General features: G+C 44.6%; 1 protein-coding gene across 4 annotated transcripts in view; it reads right to left on the reverse strand.

Moving 5' to 3' along the window:
• LOC137321595 (adhesion G protein-coupled receptor B3-like) overlaps positions 1 to 21,390 on the reverse strand; it is a 261,507-nt gene that overhangs the window by 72,967 nt on the left and 167,150 nt on the right. For 2 of the 4 annotated variants that reach the window (XM_067984038.1, XM_067984037.1), the window contains 5 exons: positions 16,408 to 16,474; positions 13,107 to 13,192; positions 12,694 to 12,792; positions 12,153 to 12,324; positions 7,119 to 7,214 (listed from right to left, as the gene is read on the reverse strand). In XM_067984038.1, the coding sequence (XP_067840139.1) occupies positions 7,119 to 7,214; positions 12,153 to 12,324; positions 12,694 to 12,792; positions 13,107 to 13,192; positions 16,408 to 16,474 (520 nt within the window). The remainder of the gene's footprint in view (positions 1 to 7,118; positions 7,215 to 12,152; positions 12,325 to 12,693; positions 12,793 to 13,106; positions 13,193 to 16,407; positions 16,475 to 21,390) is intronic. The other 2 variants (XM_067984040.1, XM_067984039.1) reach the window with 1 other exon arrangement.

Below are 21,390 nucleotides of genomic sequence, written 5' to 3' on the forward strand. Positions count from 1 at the left end.
TTATACCGAATCCCCAACAGCTTCAGGTAGACTCAAAAGACCCCGTGACATTATTCGAAGATGAATAGTGGAGTTCTCCTGGCTAATATTCATCCCTCAACCAACATAATTAAAAAACAGATTAATTAGTCATTCATATCTCATTATTTGTGGGATCTTGCCATGTGCAAACTAATTGACACATTTGCCTAAAAAACAAGTGCCTACACTTCAAAAGTGGTTGAATGGCATTCAAAGCACCTTGGGACGTTCTGAGGATGTGAAAGGCACTATAGAAATATAAGTACTTTCTTGATTTAATCTAAGTCATGAAAAGAGATTGCAGCCTTGAAACATACATTTTCAAAATATGCACTACGAATTCTATCGTGGTCAGACTGGGCCAGGTTTTGCTGTCAAAATAACGGTGAGGCTAATGGCGCTTGCTGTTATTTCTGCTCAAATGATACAGCGACTTCAGGCGAGGGCAGATGCGCAGTTAAACTCAAGTATCCAAAAGTTGCTGTCTGAGATGCGCCACTCCGCCGTTAGCTTTGTGAAGACAGCATCGCGCTCTCTGCTTCACCACTGAAATACATTGAACGGCGTGAAGTTGCTGTATTTGCGCGGTAGATACGAACTAAACTCGCCACAGAAAGTTAAGGCGGGTCTGAAGTGACGCAAGCAGCCTATCCTGGAGCCATTTAAGGCCCGAGCATATTTAATTAAGCCTGGATTCAGACAAAGAGGGCTTTTTAGCGGTCAGAGATTCTTTAGACGATGTGCTAAGTGTTAATTACTGCCAGTCAACCTCTCTGGCACTGAAAATTAACGATTACAAGTGCGGAGTCTCATTCCTTCAAGTTTTAGTTGTTGGAGATTTTAAAAACTTTAATATTTTAAATTAAATTGTTTCCCTCGCTGTGATGTTATCAGCTCGCAATTTCAGCAACTTGCCACGCAAAAAATTTAAAAACCTAAACAGGCAATGGGCAAGTCTAATTAATGACAGACGCCGTTAGATGCCCTGCTACAGCAAATTTTGAGTCCTTTGCTATTAAAGTGGCTAGTGCATCCCTTGTTATTAATGTACAAAAGAGTCCGAGCTGACGGACTGAATTCGGCAGATGACACAAAACTTGGAAGTGTAGTGAACACTGAGGAGGATAATGATAGATTTCAAGAGGATATCGACAGGCTGGTGGCACAGGCGGACACGTGGCAGATGAAATTTAACGCAGAAAAATGCAAAGTGTTACATTTCGGTAGGAAGAACGAGGAGAGGCAATATAAACTAAAGGGTACAATTCTAAAAGGGGTACAGGTACAGAGAAATCTGGGGGTATATGGGCATAAATTGTTGAAAGTGGCAGGGCAGGTTGAGAAAGCAGTTAAAAAAGCAAACGGAATCCTGGGCTTTACAAATAGAGCCATACAGTACAAAAGCAAGGAAGTCATGGTGAACTTTTATAAAACACTGGTTCGACCACAACTGCAGTACTGTGTCCAGTTTTGGGCACCGCACTTTAAGAAAGATGTGAAGACCTTAGAAAGGGTGCAGAAAAGATTTACTAGAATGATTCCAGGGATGAAGGACTTCAGTTACGTGGATTGACTGGAGAAGCTGGGGTTGTTCTCCTTGGAACAGAGAAGGTTGAGAGGAGATTTGATAGTGGTATTTAAAATCATGAAGGGTCTAGACAGAGTAGATAGAGAGAAACTGTTCCCATTGGCGGAAGGGTCAAGAACCAGAGGACGTAGATTTAAGGTGATTGGCAAAAGAACCGAAGGTGACATGAGGAAAAACTTTTTTACGCAGCGAGTGGTTATGATCTGGAATGCACTGCCCGAGGGGGTGGTGGAGGCAGATTCAATCATGGCCTTCAAAAGGGAACTGGATAAGTACTTGAAAGTAAAAAAATTTGCATGGCTACGGGGAAAGGGCGGGGGAGTGGACTAGCTGGATTGCTCTTGCACAGAGCCGGCGCGGACTCGATGGGCCAAATGGCCTCCTTCCGTGCTGTAACCTTTCTATGGTTCTATGACTAAATATTACATTGTAATACTTTAAAAAAAAGTGCTGGAAGTTGATGTTAAAAAGAATATAAACTAAAAATGCTTCTGCTGATTCACCTTCTTTCAACACCAAACTATGAAAAATGCAATAGTCTGACAGTGCTGAGTTTTTCCAGGTAATGGAAAATGTTCCAGTTCAGTGTCCACATTTCAGATATCTCCTTAGGCATCAGGACGCCTGGAAATGTCAGTGATGTGGTGATTTATAAAGGCACCCAAAGCATTACACAATAGAACATATTATGTCTCCTCCAGAGGGACCATTTGGAGTTTGTAGATATCTACTAATGTCTTGGTTCAGCTTTCAGTGCTACCTGCTCTGATCAACAACAAGTTGCATTTATATAGGGCCTCTATCATAGTAAAACGTCCCATGGCACTTCACAGGAGTGTAATCAGACAAAAACTGACACCGAGCCAAAGGAGACATTAGGACAGGTGACCAAAAGCTTGGTCACAGAGGTAGGTTTTAAGGAGCGTCTTAAAGGAGAGAGAGGTAGAGATGCGAAAAGGTTTAGGGAGAGAATTCCAGAGCTTAAGGCCTAGCCAGCTGAAGGCACGGCCACCAATGGTGAAGCGATGAAAATTGGGGCTGCGCAAGAGGCAAGAATTGGAGGAGCGCAGAGATCTCGGTGGGTTGTAGGGCTGGAGGAGGTTACAGAGATAGGGAGGGACGAGGCCATGGAGGGATTTGAAAACAAGGATGAGAATATCTTGGCTGATGTTGCGCATCGCCTAACGAATGGTTACAATGCAGCGTTGGTAAAAGCTGTGGGAACTCATTGCTTACCTGCCCTCTTGGCTGGGGGTGGTGAATGGACCAGGAAGACCACAGAGGTGAAAAGGGGAAAAATTTTTAAAAAATAAATAAACAAATAAATACATGAGTGAACAGGAAGTGATGTACATAAATACAGAATGAGTAAAAATATGACAATTCACTCTTACTTGAGATAAAAAGAAAACTGCGAATGTTGGAAATCTGAACTAAAAATGGAAAATCTTGGAGGTCAGTCAGCATTTGAAAGAGAGAAGGTAACATTACAGGTCTAACCCTTCATTAAAACTGGTCAAATTCTGAGGAAGGGTCACACCTGTCTCTCTCTTTCAGACGTTGATTAATCTGCAATGCATTTTCCGTTCACATTTGGGGTTGTACTGGGACTGTCTGATTGTTACTCTGTGAAAGGGTATATTGCCTCCCCACTGTAACAGTGGAGCTGATATCAGGGAGCAGGACAGGTTGTGCTGGGCAGGGATGAGCCACAAGCAGAGTTTCACTGGTTCAGCATCTCACACAGTTTCCGAAACTGGACAAACCGCATGTCTCTCCTGTACTTGGTGCACAGCATCCTGAATGATACATCTTAGAACCGTGATTAACTATTACGCACAGCATTGAGAACAATATAAAGTTATATCCGCTGAATGAATTCTACGTGTCAGTTCTTATCTGGTGTGTTATGCACTTGGAGAATTCCTTCTGGTTACCCATTTTACTGCAAGAATTCCAATTTTAACTCACTTTAAGAGAACTGTACCTCACATTTATGGAAAGACTTTAATGGTTGCTATCATTAGCTGCTGTGAGTTAACAATAACGAATGACTGCACTGCACTGTATAGTGTTCTGAGATTGTTCTGGCCAATATTTATCCCTCAACCAACACCTGAACACAGATTATCTGGCCATTGTCGCTTTGCTGTTTGTGGGACCTTGCTGTGCCCAAATTGGCTGCCGCATTTTGTACATTACAACAGTGACTACACTTCAAAGGTACGTAATTGGCTGTAAAACGCTTTGGGACGTTCTGAGGTCACGAAAGGCGCTATATAAATGCAAGTCTTTCTTTCTTTTATTGACTTCCACCGAGGAGGGAATATTGGAGCGTTTGGGACTCTCATTTTTCCTGCATGGGGTGATTGGCCCTCCATTTTTTTCACTAGGGGTGGCAGGCCCTCCCAGGGTGATAATCACTCGACTTTCCCCTCTTTTCCCACGACGGGGTACATTGTTACCACCTAATGACTTTTTCTCGTCGATATTGTCAAGATTGGGACAAACAATGTGGGAGATTTGCTATGTGAACGCGCGCACACCCCCTAACGTTAATTATTTTCATAATACCATAGAGTGATAGAGTGTTCTGAGCCTCCCTGTTGGACCTTTATCACCAGAATGTGTGTCTTTCGTTACTACAGCCAGCATGGTTGCATATGGTGTGAACCATTGCAAAGTTGCAATGGGCCAAGGGTATTGCCGGATTAGCTGATAAGAAGCCTCATGTGGAGAAATAGAACGGTCTCACTGAGACTTTATGAATTCACGCTCCTGTCTCGGAGCTTTGCTGTTGGGGGCACATGTTGGAAATTTGGGTGGTGGTGGCGGGGGAGGGGGGTGGTGGTGGGGTCAGAAGCCCTTGCAGGATCTACCACTGCAATTCCCTGCTATTAGGTTAGTGAAAATCGTAGGGAGAGGGGTGGGGTCCCTCTGACCTCCTCACCTGAATTTCCAATTTACACTACGGAAGCACCAAGCTCCTTGCTGGACTGAAAATTTGTAAAATCTACCATGTCATTCATATGCATATAATATATATATTTTTTTACAATTGCTGGAAGTCAAATAATAAACTGGAGGTTTTTTTTGTCTGTGAGATGAGGTGTCCTTTCGGGCTTAGATCACTAATTCTTCCGTCACTGAAAGCAATGGAAACGCAAAGACACTTAGGGAACTCAGCTTGCTCAGGGCAACTTTTAGCTCCACTGCACCCTTGCGCTCTGCTTGATTGTCAATAAGACGGTGAGGAGGGACTGGTTGTTAAAGACTGTGCAACCCAACTACCTCGTCTGCATTCTGCTGCATAATAATAATAATAAAAAAACAGCCCCGATTTTTAATACATAGAATTACATAGAATGTACAGCACAGAAACAGGCCATTCAGCCCAACTAGTCTATGCCGGTGTTAATGCTCCACATGAGTCTCCTCCCACCCCTCTTCATCTAACCCCATCAACATATCCTTCCATTCCTTTCTCCCTCATGTGTTCATCCAGCTTCCTCTTAAATGCATCGACATTATTCACCTCAACTACTCCATGTGGTAGTGAGTTCCACATTCTAACCACTTTCTGCGTAAAGAAGATTTTAACCTAACTTGCCCGGCGAGAACAGAGGGGGTTTGGGTTTGGACGCAAGATCGTCGGCTCCATTGAAGCCAATGGAGTATATAATCGGGCGGTGTGTAACATGGGCCCCATTCCCGCCGGGACGGGTTAGGTTAAAATTCAGACAAATGTAGCAGAACATAGGAACAGGAGTAGGCCATTCAGCCCCTCGTGCCTGCTCCGCCATTTGATAAGATCATGGCTGATCTGTGATCCAGCTCCATATACCTGCCTTTGGCCCATATCCCTTAATACCTTTGGTTGCCAAAAAGCTATCTATCTTAGATTTAAATTTAGCAATTGAGCTAGTATCAATTGCCGTTTGCGGAAGAGAGTTCCAAACTTCTACCACCCTTTGTGTGCAGAAATGTTTTCTAATCTCACTCCTGAAAGGACTGGATCTAATTTTTAGACTGTGCCCCCTACTCCTAGAATCCCCAACCAGCAGAAATAGTTTCTCTCTATCCACCCTATCTGTTCCCCTTAATATCTTATAAACTTCGCTCAGATCACCCCTTAACCTTCTAAACTCCAGAGAATACAACCCCAATTTGTGTAATCTCTCCTCGTAACTTAACCCTTGAAGTCCGGGTATCATTCTAGTAAACCTACGCTGCACTCCCTCCAAGGCCAATATGTCCTTCCGAAGGTGCGGTGCCCAGAATCGCTCACAGTACTCCAGGTGTGGTCTAACCAGGGTTTTGTATAGCTGCAGCATAACTTCTGCCCCCTTGTACTCCAGTCCTCCAGATATAAAGGCCAGCATTCCATTAGCCTTATTGATTATTTTCTGCACTTGTTCATGACACTTCAATGATCTATGTACCTGAACCCCTAAGTCCCTTTGCACATCCACTGTTTTTAACTTTTTACCATTTAGTAAGTACCCCGTTCTATCCTTTTTTGATCCAAAGTGGATGACCTCACATTTGTCCATATTGAATTCCATTTGCCACAGTTTTGCCCATTCACCTAATCTATCAATATCCCTTTGTAATTTTATGTTTTCATCTACACTGCTTACAATGCCACCAATCTTTGTGTCATCGGCAAACTTCATCTAAGTCATTAATGAATATTGTGAATAATTGAGGCCCCAAGACAGATCCCTGCGGGACTCCACTAGTCACATCCTGCCAATGTGAATACTTACCCATTATCCCTACTCTCTGTCGCCTTTCGCTCAGCCAATTTCCTAACCAAGTCCGTACTTTTCCCTCGATTCCATGGGCTTCTATCTTAGCTAACAGTCTCTTATGTGGGACCTTATCAAATGCCTTCTGGAAGTCCATACAAATAACATCCATTGACATTCCCCTGTCCACTACTTTAGTCACCTCTTCAAAAATTTCAATCAGGTTTGTCAGGCATGACCGACCTTTCACAAATCCATGCTGGCTCTCTCTGATTAACTGAAAATTCTCGAGGTGTTCAGTCACCCTATCTTTAATTATAGACTCCAGCATTTTCCCCACAACAGATGTTAGGCTAACTGGTCTATAATTCCCCTGGTTTCCCTCTCTCTTCTTTCTTAAAAAGCGGAGTGACATGTGCAATTTTCCAATCACGAGGGACAGTTCCTGAATCTAGAGAACTTTGAAAGATTATAGTTAGGGCATCTGCAATGTGCTCACCTACTTCCTTTAAAACCCTGGGATGGAAACCATCTGGTCCTGGGGATTTGTCACTCTTTAGTGCTATTATTTTCTTCATTACTGTTGCTTTACTTATGCTAATTTTATCGAGTCCCTGTCCCCGATTCAATATTAATTTTCTTGGGATTTCCGGCATGCTATCCTCTTTTTCTACTGTAAATCCTGATGCAAAGTAATTGTTCAATATGTCCGCCATTTCCCCATTGTCAAGAATATAGAAAAATAAAGTGACGCTAACCATGATCCGGGCATGACCATTTGGAAAAGTACCAGCCGCATCCCCAGCTATCGGATCCTGGCAGTTCCTCAGCCGGCATCGAACAGCATCTTGTACCTGTTCAACAGAAAGGTATCAGTAAGTAAATTTATATACTGAATAACTAACCATGAACATGTATATAACTTGCTATAATTTTAGAATAGAAAGTACTCTAATTGCGTCACACCCAATGTAATAGCACAAAATATGGGTTACAATTTCCACCATCACATCTCGCTATGGACCTTGCCAGAACAGGGCTTGTATCAAAATTATATTTCCTCATTTAAGTTTTATAAGTTTAAAGCAAAATCTTAGGAACACAGCAACAGGAGGAGGCCATTCAGCCCCTCGAGCATGTTCCACCATTCAATTAGATCATGGTTGATCTGTACCTTAACACCATCTACCCGCCTTGGTTCTGTAACCCTTAATGCCTAACAAAAATCTATCAATCTCAGTTTTGAAATTTTCAATTGACCCCCCAGTCTCAATAGCTTTTTGGGGGAGAGAGTTCCAGAATTCCACTACCCTTTGTGTGAAGAAGTGCTTCCTGACATCACCCCTGAACGGCCTAGCTCCAATTTTAAGTTTATGCCCCCTTGTTCTGGAATCCCCCCACCAGAGGAAATAGTTTCTCTCTATCTACCCTCTCAAACCCTTTAATCATCTTAAAGGATCTTGAGTTCAGTTCCTTCTTGGGCATTTGCACAAACACAAACTCTTTTTTCTGTCAGGGGGTACAAACCTTCTCTCTTCTTTTCTATTCCATTTTTCACTGATTTACCCTGATCTCCCAGGGTACGCACTAACTGCACCAAAGAGAGTAGTTGGACAATCTGCTTACAGGTCTCTGCTAATGTAACTTAGTATTGGATAACAAAAGATTAGTGGTGCCTTTCCCACTGACTTTCCCTGCCCTATAAAGATCACCTGGCCTTTGCTTAATGCTTCCCCTGACGGATTCTGCACGCGTCAGTAGCTCAAGTGAGGGGGGGGGGGTGCGAGGAAGGGGATGGGTTTGTGGTGATTAGCCCACTTTACACAACTCTGTACTGCACAGAGCCACAATGCTGGCCCAAAAAAAGCAATGTCCTTGTGCTGAGGGGTGTTCAACGTGGCCCAGTTCCCAGAACAGAAGGCAGGGAAAATATTGGGGTGAGGATTCTGCTTCTGGATGGAACAATAACGGGCTGGCGGGGCGTATCTTCAGGATAAGTGCGCCCGCTGCACCCTGGGAGAAGATGAATACGTACCCCGTCCACGACAGAAAGGCCACTGCTGCTCTAACAGTTAGTGCAGGGTGAATTCTGTGAGGCTCCACTCCTGGTGTAGGGTTTTGCTCAATGGGTGGATGAAATGTAGAATCAGGGGGTTTGGGGGGGGGGAGCGGCTGGTGCAGGTTAGTGCAGCAAATTCCCAGCGTGCTAATTTTGTGGCTGTTAAAACTAACCAACAGAAAGTTGAGAGTTCTGGGAGTGGAGCATCGCAAACATCACCCCTTACATGTGCCGCTGAATCGTACTTTACAACCCGGCATGCAGTTTCCATTAAACCTATATCAGAGGAGATTAAAGGGCTGATTCTGTGATCAGGCACTCCCGGAGAGGGGCAGCGCTTGAAGATTGCGAAATGATGGGCCTGCGGGTCCTTGATTCCTTTAAGTGTCGCTCCTCGTTAGGAGTGTGTCGTGTGATTCCTGATCTATGCTCCCTGTGAGTGACGCTCCTCGCTGGGAGTGTGTCGTGTGATTCCTGATCTGTGCTCCCTGTGAGTGACGCTCCTCACTGGGAGTGTGTCGTGTGATTCCTGATCTGTGCTCCCTGTGAGTGACGCTCCTCACTGGGAGTGTGTCGTGTGATTCCTGATCTGTGCTCCCTGTGAGTGACTCTCCTCGTTGGGAGTGTGTCGTGTGATTCCTGATCTGTGCTCCCTGTGAGTCACGCTCCTCACTGGGAGTGTGTCGTGTGATTCATGATCTGTGCTCCCTGTGAGTGACGCTCCTCACTGGGAGTGTGTCGTGTGATTCCTGATCTGTGCTCCCTGTGAGTGACGCTCCTCGCTGGGAGTGTGTCGTGTGATTCCTGATCTGTGTTCCCTGTGAGTGACGCTCCTCACTGGGAGTGTGTCGTGTGATTCATGATCTGTGCTCCCTGTGAGTGACGCTCCTCACTGGGAGTGTGTCGTGTGATTCCTGATCTGTGCTCCCTGTGAGTGACGCTCCTCGCTGGGAGTGTGTCGTGTGATTCCTGATCTGTGTTCCCTGTGAGTGACGCTCCTCACTGGGAGTGTGTCGTGTGATTCCTGATCTGTGCTCCCTGTGAGTGACGCTCCTCACTGGGAGTGTGTCGTGTGATTCCTGACCTATGCTCCCTGTGAGAGACTCTCCTCGTTGGGAGTGTGTCGTGTGATTCCTGACCTATGCTCCCTGTGAGTGATGCTCCTCGTTGGGAGTGTGTCGTGTGATTCCTGATCTGTGCTCCCTGTGAGTGACGCTCCTCGCTGGGAATGTGTCGTGTGATTCCTGTTCTGTGCTCCCTGTGAGTGACGCTCCTCGTTGGGAGTGTGTCGTGTGATTCCTGATCTGTGCTCCCTGTGAGTGATGGTCCTCGTTGGGAGTGTGTCGTGTGATTCCTGATCTGTGCTCCCTGTGAGTGATGGTCCTCGTTGGGAGTGTGTCGTGTGATTCCTGATCTGTGCTCCCTGTGAGTGACGCTCCTCGCTGGGAGTGTGTCGTGTGATTCCTGATCTGTGCTCCCTGTGAGTGACGCTCCTCGTTGGGAGTGTGTCGTGTGATTCCTGTTCTGTGCTCCCTGTGAGTGACGCTCCTCACTGGGAGTGTGTCGTGTGATTCCTGTTCTGTGCTCCCTGTGAGTGATGCTCCTCGTTGGGAGTGTGTCGTGTGATTCCTGATCTGTGCTCCCTGTGAGTGACGCTCCTCACTGGGAGTGTTTCGTGTGATTCCTGTTCTGTGCTCCCTGTGAGTGACGCTCCTCACTGGGAGTGTGTCGTGTGATTCCTGTTCTGTGCTCCCTGTGAGTGACGCTCCTCACTGGGAGTGTGTCGTGTGATTCCTGACCTATGCTCCCTGTGAGTGACGCTCCTCGCTGGGAGTGTGTCGTGTGATTCCTGATCTGTGCTCCCTGTGAGTGACGCTCCTCGTTGGGAGTGTGTCGTGTGATTCCTGTTCTGTGCTCCCTGTGAGTGACGCTCCTCGTTGGGAGTGTGTCGTGTGATTCCTGATCTGTGCTCCCTGTGAGTGACGCTCCTCGCTGGGAGTGTGTCGTGTGATTCCTGATCTGTGCTCCCTGTGAGTGACGCTCCTCGCTGGGAGTGTGTCGTGTGATTCCTGTTCTGTGCTCCCTGTGAGTGACGCTCCTCGCTGGGAGTGTGTCGTGTGATTCCTGTTCTGTGCTCCCTGTGAGTGCGGCTCCTCGCTGGTGACAGTGTACAGCGAGCTGGAAGATATTGCTGATGTCATCTGCTGCAGCCTGGAACGTTGTGTAAAAATCAAAGGCGATGGTGACCTTGACAGCCACAGGCAGTGCTGTCCATGCTCAGGTTTGGAGCTCTCGCTGCAGCAGATGACGGAGCTACGTTACAGCCTCCTTGGTGAAGCGCAGGTGCCTCACACACTGCTCCTTCATCGGGTTGAGATAGGAAAAGTGTTCCTTGAAGACTCGCAGTGGGTACGGCCTCCTGTGCTATGCCCTCCTCCTTCCTCTTCTCCCAGCTGCTCCTGTTTTCTTTGCTGCTCACCCCTCCTCTTCCAACCCCAAATACAGACCTAAACAAACCACCTGTGAGTAAAAGGAAATATTTGCATGGCCAATGTCCAACACCAGCAAAAACTTGGTCCCAGAACTCACAATTCAGTAATGGAACAGGGAAAATAGGCCAACAAAAAAGGCCCAGAAGTTGACCAGCAGCCTTACTGAAACCAGCAACTCATCTGCCTGGAGGGGATGAGCCCTTTAAATAGCACTGCTGAAGGTTGCTTGCCGCCTGTTAGCATCTTGATTTGCTGGGCAAGTTTGTCATGTAGCGAGTCAGGCACTGGGGCAGACCAATTTCAAAAAAAGATCCTACAACCGGTGTAGAACTTTTATTTTTATATAATAATGAGGGTTATGAATACTTCCGGCACACACCCCGGACACCTATAATCCAATATGGCGGATGGTGCACTTCCAGCCCTTAGGCGCCTGCTTCATGCCTGAAAAATACATGTCATGCGATCCAATCTCTAGGCCGTCTTTTGGATGAAATGCTAAACTGTCTGCCGGTTCAAGTGGATATAAAAGATCCCATAGCGCTATTTGAGAAGTGTAGGGGAGTTGACCTGACCGACAGGACCAAAAAGAGATTATCTGGTCATTTATCTCATCGTGGTGTGTGGGATCTTGCTGTGTGCAAATTTGCTGCTGTGTTTGCCTAAATAGCAACAGCAACTACATGTCCAAAGTAATTCATTGGCTGTGGAGCACTTTGGGACATCCTGACGATGTTGAAAGGAGTTTTTTTTTGATAGTGTGCCAGTTGTTCCTGCCTCTTAAGTCCTGTTTAACCACATCATTGCACCTTTGTTGGAAAAGGCTTCCTTCCAGACCTCCAACCAATACCCTCTTTGGCTGGACATGAGCTTAAGGACCCATAGTTTGATGACAGCTTTATCAGTTTACTCCACCCCCCCCCCCCCATAGGGAGAAGCTGCAGCCACTGCTTGGCACCTCCCTACCTGATGTGGCACAGATGTGGGTATGGGGACGCAATCTGTGCCTGTGCCATCTGTGGTGCAGATCAACGTGCAGCCCCACTTTACACTGTCCCGTATCAATACGACAATTGGAAAACAGGAGTGATTTGTGCAGATATCACCGATACATCGTAATTCCAGGGCAAGTCCAGCAATGTGAACACTTTCGGCTTCCCGTCACCTAGCCTATGCAATGCAGGCAATATTACAGATGGATTACAAGGTGTCAGTGCGGGCGGCTCTCACTGATCTCTCACCTCTCTCCTCAGAACGCAGTGCACCATGACAATGACAAATCCCTGCAGAGAGTCGAACACGGCAAACAGGATCTGAAACAAGATGGATCGCTTGTCGGTCATCGCCAGAACTGCCGACATCCAGGTCAGGGCGAGGAGGGGTAGCACTACACAGGAACTCCACAGAGACGCCCTGCACACAAGCAGAAAACCGGTCAAAACTGGTAGGACATGCTTTCGGCAGACGTTAAAAAACTTAAGAGCGACGTAAATTACATACTTATATGTAAAAATTAAATCAAGTGTTTTCCTAAGACGTCAGTCCATAGTTTACTGGTATTTATATTTATCTTTCTCTACAGACACCTCATTATATATCTATCACCTTTCAACAGTCATTTGAAATTAGAATTTTCATGTATTTCTGTAAAAAGAATCTATGATTACCAAAGTAATTGAGTTATGTTTTCCGGGCAGTGCCGTTAGTTTATATTTATAAAGTATTAACGTATTTATATACATATATATATATAGATACATATTCAAAATGCTTGAGACTAACATGGCATTACTGGCAGTGGTGGCTGACAAGGCTGTCGTGGAAACAACTCCGCACTTGGAACATTTGAGCGTCAGACCGCTATGGGGCTCACTCATCTGACTGGAACCAAATAAAAATTCAACAAAAAAAGGAAGAGAAAGATTGCAGCTTTAAAATAAAAGTATCCAGCACCCTCAGGAAGTTAAAAGAAAAATAATATAAGAGTAAGAATTCTCCATGGTAAATATGATAATTACATTACACCACACTAGTAAGAAAGCCATGCAGAATCTGGATCAATGTCAACACATTTAACTTATAGCATGCAATACTATGGCATAGTTAATGCAGGGTACATATTCTTTACTGTGAGACAAAAAGCACTTGGCATGATCTTTTAAAATACAATGAATGTTTTAGCATTCACCACCTACCCTCCTCTATGTTTTAGCTTTTTATCTAGGATTCCATCTCTCGACACGAGCTTATTAAAAACTAAAATGCCGATCACCATGTTGACCTACGAAAGAAGAAATGCTTTTTGTCACCTTAATGTTGAATGGACAACAACACTGATCATTCTTTCTTCACAGATCCAGGACTTTCTCTTTTCAGCTTTTAGCTCAGTGCAGTTGTACTTTATCACCTGCCTTACTCTGCATTGGCACTTTGACAAATTAGTTTGGGCAATTAATACAAACAAGGCCGCCCGATGTGTATAGGTGCATTGGAATGGTAAATATCTGACTAATAGTTCACATCCATCGTCTGTTTCAGCTGTGAAAGAGTCCATGGGTGTAATGCATGCAATTCTATTTTCAAAGTTTCATTTTGAAATCTTTTCATCCACATTTTCTTTCCTCTTCTTCCATAAGCTCAAACAATTTTTTTTTTGATTGTTTCTCGGGATGTGGGCAATGCTGGCGAGCATTTAATGCCCATCCCTAGTTGCCCTGAGAAGGTAATTTTGGACCACCTTCTTTAACTTTTTCCGCTGGGTGGGGGAGTCTAAGACAAGGGAGCATGACCTTAAAATCAGAGCCAGGTCATTCAGGAGAGAAGTTAGGAAACACTTCTTCACGCAAAGGGTGATAGAAGTGTGGAACACTCTCCCACAAAAAGCAGTAGATGCTAGCTCAATTAATAATTTTAAATCTGAGATCGACAGATTTTTGCTAGTCAAGGGTATTAAGGGATATGGAGCCAAGGCGGGTAAATGGAGTTAGGATACATGATCTCACTGAATGGCGGAATGGGCTCGATGGGCTGAATGGCCTACTCCTGTTCCTGTGAACCAGTGCAGCCCTTGTGATGATTGTGCTCCCAGTCTGTTTGATCGGTGCCCCGTCACTGGTCTCAATATCCACCCCCTCCACCATCAAAGGTACTGTGGCTGCAGCATGTACAACCTGCGACAACTCGTCAAGCTTACTTCGTCGCATCTTCCCAGCCCCGTGACCTCGACCACTGAGAAGGACAAGTGCAGCCACGTCATGGGAACACCATCAGTTCCAAGTACCCCTCCAAGTCACACGCCATACTGACTTGAACATATGATGCTGGTCCTTCATCATTTCTGGGTCAAATTCCTGGAATTCCCCACCTAACGCCACTGACTTTTGGTGTCGTACAGTTCTATCGGTGCCTCACCCAAATAACCTTTCTTCATGGGAGAGCTTAGACACCGAGTGCCAGCAGGCTATTTGGACATTAAAAATAAAAAATAAATCATGAGATGGCACCAGTGCATTTGCGGTATAGAGTCTGTCCTTTTACATGTATAATAAAAGGTAACATGTCACATATATAATAAAAAGTAACACTGTATTGAGGTGACATATATATTCCAATATGATTGCATTTTTCCACTGATGAGGCAAGGTTAAGTTAACTGCAATCAATGCATTTAACACATCACAGCCAGCAATATAATAACTGCATAACAGATTCTTTTCATCCAAAGATAATTCTGATACTATAATATCTGAAGATGCAAACCATGACCTATTTTGTTAGTGGATACCAGAGTTACTTTTTTTAAATCATGAAATTGTCCATCCTTTTTTTCCTCCACCATCTTATTTATTCCCTTTTCTGCTTTGAATCTCCCCTCTGTGAGCCTTCATTGCTTAATGTGCTTCATTCGTACCAGTACCCTCAGTAAAACAAGGCCATAAAGGTCAAATGGGACCTGGATGTCTCTCCCACTAATACTCTCTCCACAGGAGGAGGAGCAGGACCTGAGTGACACTGAAAGACTCCTGTATGCAGAATCACAGACAACCCCCCCCCCCCCCCCGCCACCAACCCCCCCCCCCCCCCCGCCACCAACCCCCCCCCCCCCCCGCCACCAATCCCTCCTCCAACCCGCCACCACAGAGAAGGAGGCCATTTGGCCCATTGTGCCTGTGCCGGCTCTCTGAAACCACTTCTCTGCTTTCCATGGGCACTCGGAGCACTTAGGTACCTAACCAAGCTGGTGCTCCTCACGCGTGAGTTGGACAGTGTGGCTCGGATTTCTTGCTTCACTATTCCTGGTGCACACCGGGAGCGCACATCAGGAAATTTCGCACCCGTTGCCCATGATTTTATTACCATAAATTTTAATGGTCGGAAAATCATGGGCTCGGAGTGCAAAATTCCTCAATATGTACTTCCGATGAGAGCTCAAACAGAAAATCAGGGCCTGAGTGTCAGCAAACTATTCAGAGAAGGCAGATGCTACACCCACCCAGACACCTATGTATACATACTTTACGCTTGTTTCATTCTGATCAGGTGAGGAACCTAGCAATTTCCCTTCCCTAATCCGAGATCATCAAGGCCAATTGTAAAAGGAAAGTACCTTGAATCATAGAGCACAGAAGGAGGCCATTCGGCCCATTGTGCCTGTGTCAGCTCTCTGAAAGAGCTACCAATAAGTCACACTCCCCTGATCTTTCTCCATTGCCCTGCAAATTTCTCCCCTTCAAGTATTTATCCAATTCCCTTTTGAAAGTTACTATTGAATCTGCTTCCACCACCCTTTCAGGCAGTGCATTCCAGATCATAACAACATACTGCGTAAAAAAAATTCTCCTCATCTCCCCTCCTGGCGTTTTTGCCAATTATTTTAAATCTGTGTCCCCTGGTTACCGACCTTCCTGCCAATGGAAACAGTTCTCTTTATTTACTCTATCAAAACCCCTTGTTGTACTTCAAGCAGCTCTGCTTTGTTTTTCTCTATATAAAAAAAGAACTTCTAATCACAAGTGTGTTTCTCTCTGATTCTTGTTGGCAGGGCTCTGCCAAAGCGGTTGGCACTGAACAGATGCCCAGAAGGTGGGCGAGTGTGCCACAAGTTGATTTCCCCTCCGAGGTGCTCTCCCTGATGGGAAGCATCCCGACTCTGCTCGACCCGCTGCTGCTTGGGGCTGTCTGAGATCACTGTGTGAGTACCGAGCCCACGTCCTTACCATACTGCGGGGGGGGGGGGAGGTCTATTAAGTGGGTCAGTCCCCTTAATGTGCTTTTGCTACAAATGCCGACTTTTTTCAGGATGGGTTCCCTTGGTTTGGAAAAGCTAAAAAAAAAAGGTATTACACACAGAAACTTGCACACATAAAAAATAACACACATCGTACTGGAGAAATCAGTCACTTTATGATATACCAACACATAACCGTATCGTTTCAATGGGGTTTTAAGTGGGATGTGCAGTATTTGATGACGGGAGCGCATGCAGATTTGTTTTACCAGAACAACAGCAGCTGCGGGTCCGACAAATGCGTATAAAAGACCTCCCTCTAGAGACAGCCAGCAGCTGTGAACATAAAAATAAATAACCAACACATAAAAAAGTTAGAAAGTGTACATTACATTAACGATCCGTGGACATATTCAAGAGCATACAGAATCTCAAACAGTGCATAAGACTTCAGTGTCAAGGGAGTTCCAACATTTAAAATCAATGGGTTTCATTAGTAGGAAAAGGTGATAGAATCATAGAATCATAGAAGTTTACAACATGGAAACAGGCCCTTCGGCCCAACATGTCCATGTCGCCCAGTTTATACCACTAAGCTAGTCCCAATTGCCTGCACTTGGCCCATATCCCTCTATACCCATCTTACCCATGTAACTGTCCAAATGCTTTTTAAAAGACAAAATTGTACCCGCCTCTACTACTGCCTCTGGCAGCTCGTTCCAGACACTCACCACCCTTTGAGTGAAAAAATTGCCCCTCTGGACCCTTTTGTATCTCTCCCCTCTCACCTTAAATCTATGCCCCCTCGTTATAGACTCCCCTACCTTTGGGAAAAGATTTTGACTATCGACCTTATCTATGCCCCTCATTATTTTATAGACTTCTATAAGATCACCCCTAAACCTCCTACTCTCCAGGGAAAAAAGTCTCAGTCTATCCAACCTCTCCCTATAAGTCAAACCATCAAGTCCTGGTAGCATCCTAGTAAATCTTTTCTGCACTCTTTCTAGTTTAATAATATGCTTTCTATAATGCGAAAGTCACTAACTGGCCCCAGTCTGGAGTAATCCCATGCCAGAAGCCAATAACCTTCCTTTCAGCCATGGCTCAGATGGTAGTGCTCGTGCCTCTGAGTCACAAAGGTTGATGGGTTCAAGTCCCACTCCAGCGACTTGAGCATGAAATCCAGGCTGACACTCCAGTGCAGTACTGAGGGAGTGCTGTACTGTCAGAGGTGCCATCTTTCGGATGGCACTATTCGAACAAGAGCAGGAGAGTTCTCCCCGGTGTCCTGGCCAATATTTATCCTTCAACCAATACCACAACATTCCTAAAAACAGATTATGTGGCCATTTATCCCTTTGCTTTTTGTGGGACCTTGCTGTGCGCAAATTGGCTGCCATGTTTCCCTACATTGCAACAGTGGCTGCACTTCAAAAAGTAGTTCATTGGGTGTAAAGTGATTTGGGACATCCTGAGGTCATGAAAGGCGCTATATTAAAGCAAGTCTTTCTTTCATAGGAAATCACGGAAGCTGTTCGGCTGCTTGAAAGGAGCTACGTATGAAAAGTGCAGCCTTGTTTTAACAGAAGGATCGGGTGTAACCTATACAATTTCCAACAGGAGAATCCATTATGTCAGCAGCTGTTATATTCCATGCTTTGATTTACATAGAAATATAGGTTACGGCAGTGTGTTATGGACTGTGGAAGAGCATACCCCAACTACATCGAATCCTGACTCTAAGATGGCATTACTGACAATGTCTGGGAGAAATAAGGTCACAAACAACTGACTTTTATTTTAAACAACCACTAGAAGTAAAAATTTGCCCAAGCATGCTGTTCCTATCAAGTCTGGACATTGAATCAGTGACACTGGAATGGTATTTAGTTATGGCAAATCTTTAAGTATCTTTTGGTGATTTAGAAACTAACAGAGCAATGATTTTAAACTTTTACATAGCCCTAGGCTTTACGTCTCACAGGCTTAGTCAACTGGGAATAGTTTCTGCAACATACTATGTATTATGCGTGTTGCAAACAGAAAGGTGGATTTTATGAATTAGTGCTCCCAGTGCAAAGCTTTGTGTAATGGGAGAGCATATCAGCAATTTGGTTATGGGTGGGTCGATATGCTCAATTCGCAACCCACAACGACCTCTGTGCCCAAACTCCTAATGCATGCTTTAACAGGGCACTGTGACCTCTGTGCTCGAATTCCCAATACATGAAGAAACTCTGCACCTGGAGGGGCGCTATTTCATAAAAATCCATCCCCTGAAGGAGGTCTCTACTACGTTATTAAGCTCCGAGTGATGTGCTGCTATCTATCGGTAAACATAGAAACATAGAAAATAGGAGCAGGAGTAGGCCATTCGGCCCTTCGAGCCTGCTCCGCCATTCAATATTATCATATCTGATCTTCTATCTCAATACCATATTCCTGCTCTCTCCCCATACCCCTTTGATGCCTTTTGTGTCTAGAAATCTATCTTGCTCCTTCTTAAATATATTCAGTGACTTGGCCTCCACAGCCTTCTGTGGTAGAGAATTCCACAAGTTTACCACCCTCTGAATGAAGAAATTTCTCCTCATCTCAGTCCTAAATGTCCTACCCTGTATCCTGAGACTGTGACCCCTCATTCTGGACCCCCCAGCCTAGGGAAACATCCTCCCTGCATCTAGTCTGTCTAGCCCTGTCAGAATTTTATACGTTTCAATGAGATCCCCTCTCATTCTTCTAAACTCTAGTGAATACAGGCCGAGTCGACCCAATCTCTCCTCATATGACAGTCCTGCCATCCCAGGAATCAGTCTGGTGAACCTTCGCTGCACTCCCTCTATGGCAAGTACATCCTTCCTTAGGTAAGGAGACCAAAAATGCACACAATACTCCAGGTGTGGTCTCACCAAGGCCCTGTAAGACATCCTTGCTCCTGTACTCAAATCCTCTTGCAATGAAGGCCAACATACCATTTGCCTTCCTAACTGCTTGCTGCATCTGCATGTTTGCTTTCAGTGACTGGTGAACAAGGACACCCAAGTCCCTTTGTACATCAACATTTCTCAATCTATCACCATTTAAATAATACTCTGCCTTTCTGTTTTCCCTTCCGAAGTGGATAACTTCACATTTATCCACGTTATACTGCATCTGCCATGTATTTGCCCATTCACTCAACTTGTCTAAATCGCCTTGAAGCATCTTTGCATCCTCCTCACAACTCAGAATACCACCTAGTTTTGTGTCATCAGCAAACTTGGAAATATTACATTTGGTTCCCTCATGCAAATCATTGATATATATTGTGAATAGCTGGGGCCCAAGCACTGATCCCTGCGGTACCCCACTAGTCACTGCCTGCCACCCCGAAAAAGACCCATTTATTCCTACTCTCTTTTTCCTGTCTGTTAACCAATTTTCAATCCATGCCAGTATATTACCACCAATCCCATGTGCTTTAATTTTGCATACTAACCTCTTATGTGGAACTTTATCAAAGGCCTTCCGAAAATCCAAATATATCACATCCACTGGTTCTCCCTTATCTATTCTGCCAGTTACATCCTCAAAAAACTCCAGTAGGTTTGTCAAACACGATTTCCCTTTCATAAATCCATGTTGACTTTGTCTAATCCCGTTGATATTTTCTAAGTGTCCTGTTATCACATCCTTTATAATAGACTCTAGCATTTTCCCTACTACTGATGTTAGGCTAACCAGTCTGTAGTTCCCTGTTTTCTCTCTCCCTCCTTTTTTAAATAGTGGGGTTACATTTGCCACCCTCCAATCTGCAGGTACTGTTCCATAATCTATCGAATTTTGGAAGATTACAACCAATGTATCCACTATTTCCATGGCTACCTCTTTTAGTACTCTGGGATGCAGATTATCAGGCACTGGGGATTTATCGGCTTTCAGTCCCATTAATTTCTCCAGCACTATTTTTTTACTAATACTCATTTCCTTTAACTCCTCCTTCTCACTAAACTCTTGGTTCCCTAGCATTTCTGGGAAGTTATATGTGTCCTTTTCCGTGAAGACAGAACCAAAGTATTTGTTTAATTGCTCTGCCATTTCCTTGTTCCCCATTATGAATTCTCCCGTTTCTAACCCTTCACATGGAAACCCAACATTTTGCCGTTCTTAGCACTTGTCCGGTTACTTGATTGGGGTCAGGTCCTGTATTGAATGAACGCATTATTCCCGATACCTGATTACAAAATAGTTTCTTCTGATTTAGAGTCAGCATTTTGTAAGCAAGTACTGCTGATGACATGGTTCTACTGAGAGTATGTACGCACACCAATCAGTCAGAAACAAACAGACTAAAAGCCACCACCTAGGTGCAAACCAGTTGCCATGTTACATTCTGAATTTCTCCATGACATAGTACAGAACAAACTGGCAGAGGGTTTCATAGAATCACTCAGCTACAGAAGGAGGACATTCGGCCCATCGTGCCTGTGGTGGCTCTTTGAAAGAGCTATCCAATTAGTCCCACACTCCTGCTCTTTCCCCATAGCCCTGCAAATTTTTCCTTTTCAAGTATTTATCCAATTCTCTTTTGAAAGTTATTATTGAAACTACTTGAACCACCCTTTGAGGCAATGCATTGCAGATCATAACAACTCGCTGTGTAAAAAAGATTCTTCTCATATCCCCCCTGGAGTTTTTGCCAATTATCTTAAATCTGTGTCCTCTGATTACCAACCCTCCTGCCAGTGGAAACATTTTCTCCCTATCTACTCTATTAAATTAATTTACCTATTTGTTTTACATTCAGTTATCCTTTGAAACAAAAATGTAGTCGGGGGGTACTGTTATTGTTTCTCAGTTTTGCTACAGTGCATTGATGGGAAAGATTTCTCTTCCTCTTGTTATTTCATGTATTTCAGATTTATTTTCATCTCCCGCCCTCCACCCAGCCCAAGGCTGGTCATAAAATAAACACAATATCACACAGTACATTCATTACACCATTGTCCTTTTACTCCTGAGAAAATCATTGCCAAGTGACAAGTGCAAGTGTGATGTTTGTCACAGATGCAAAGGAACAACTGTTTCTTGTTAAAGTACAGAGATAAATGTCTCTCCAGTGACTTCAGGGCATGGGTCATTTGTTGGGTATGTTCTTACGCCTGTTCATGGAACACTGGGCTGAGTGTTAACACAGATTAGCACTGGAAATGAGGTGCTGGACCGATTGCATTTGAAACCTTTCCACTCTTTATGCCAGCTTGTGAGAT

Source organism: Heptranchias perlo, chromosome 5 (assembly GCF_035084215.1).
Source record: "Heptranchias perlo isolate sHepPer1 chromosome 5, sHepPer1.hap1, whole genome shotgun sequence".
Taxonomy (NCBI): domain Eukaryota; kingdom Metazoa; phylum Chordata; class Chondrichthyes; order Hexanchiformes; family Hexanchidae; genus Heptranchias; species Heptranchias perlo.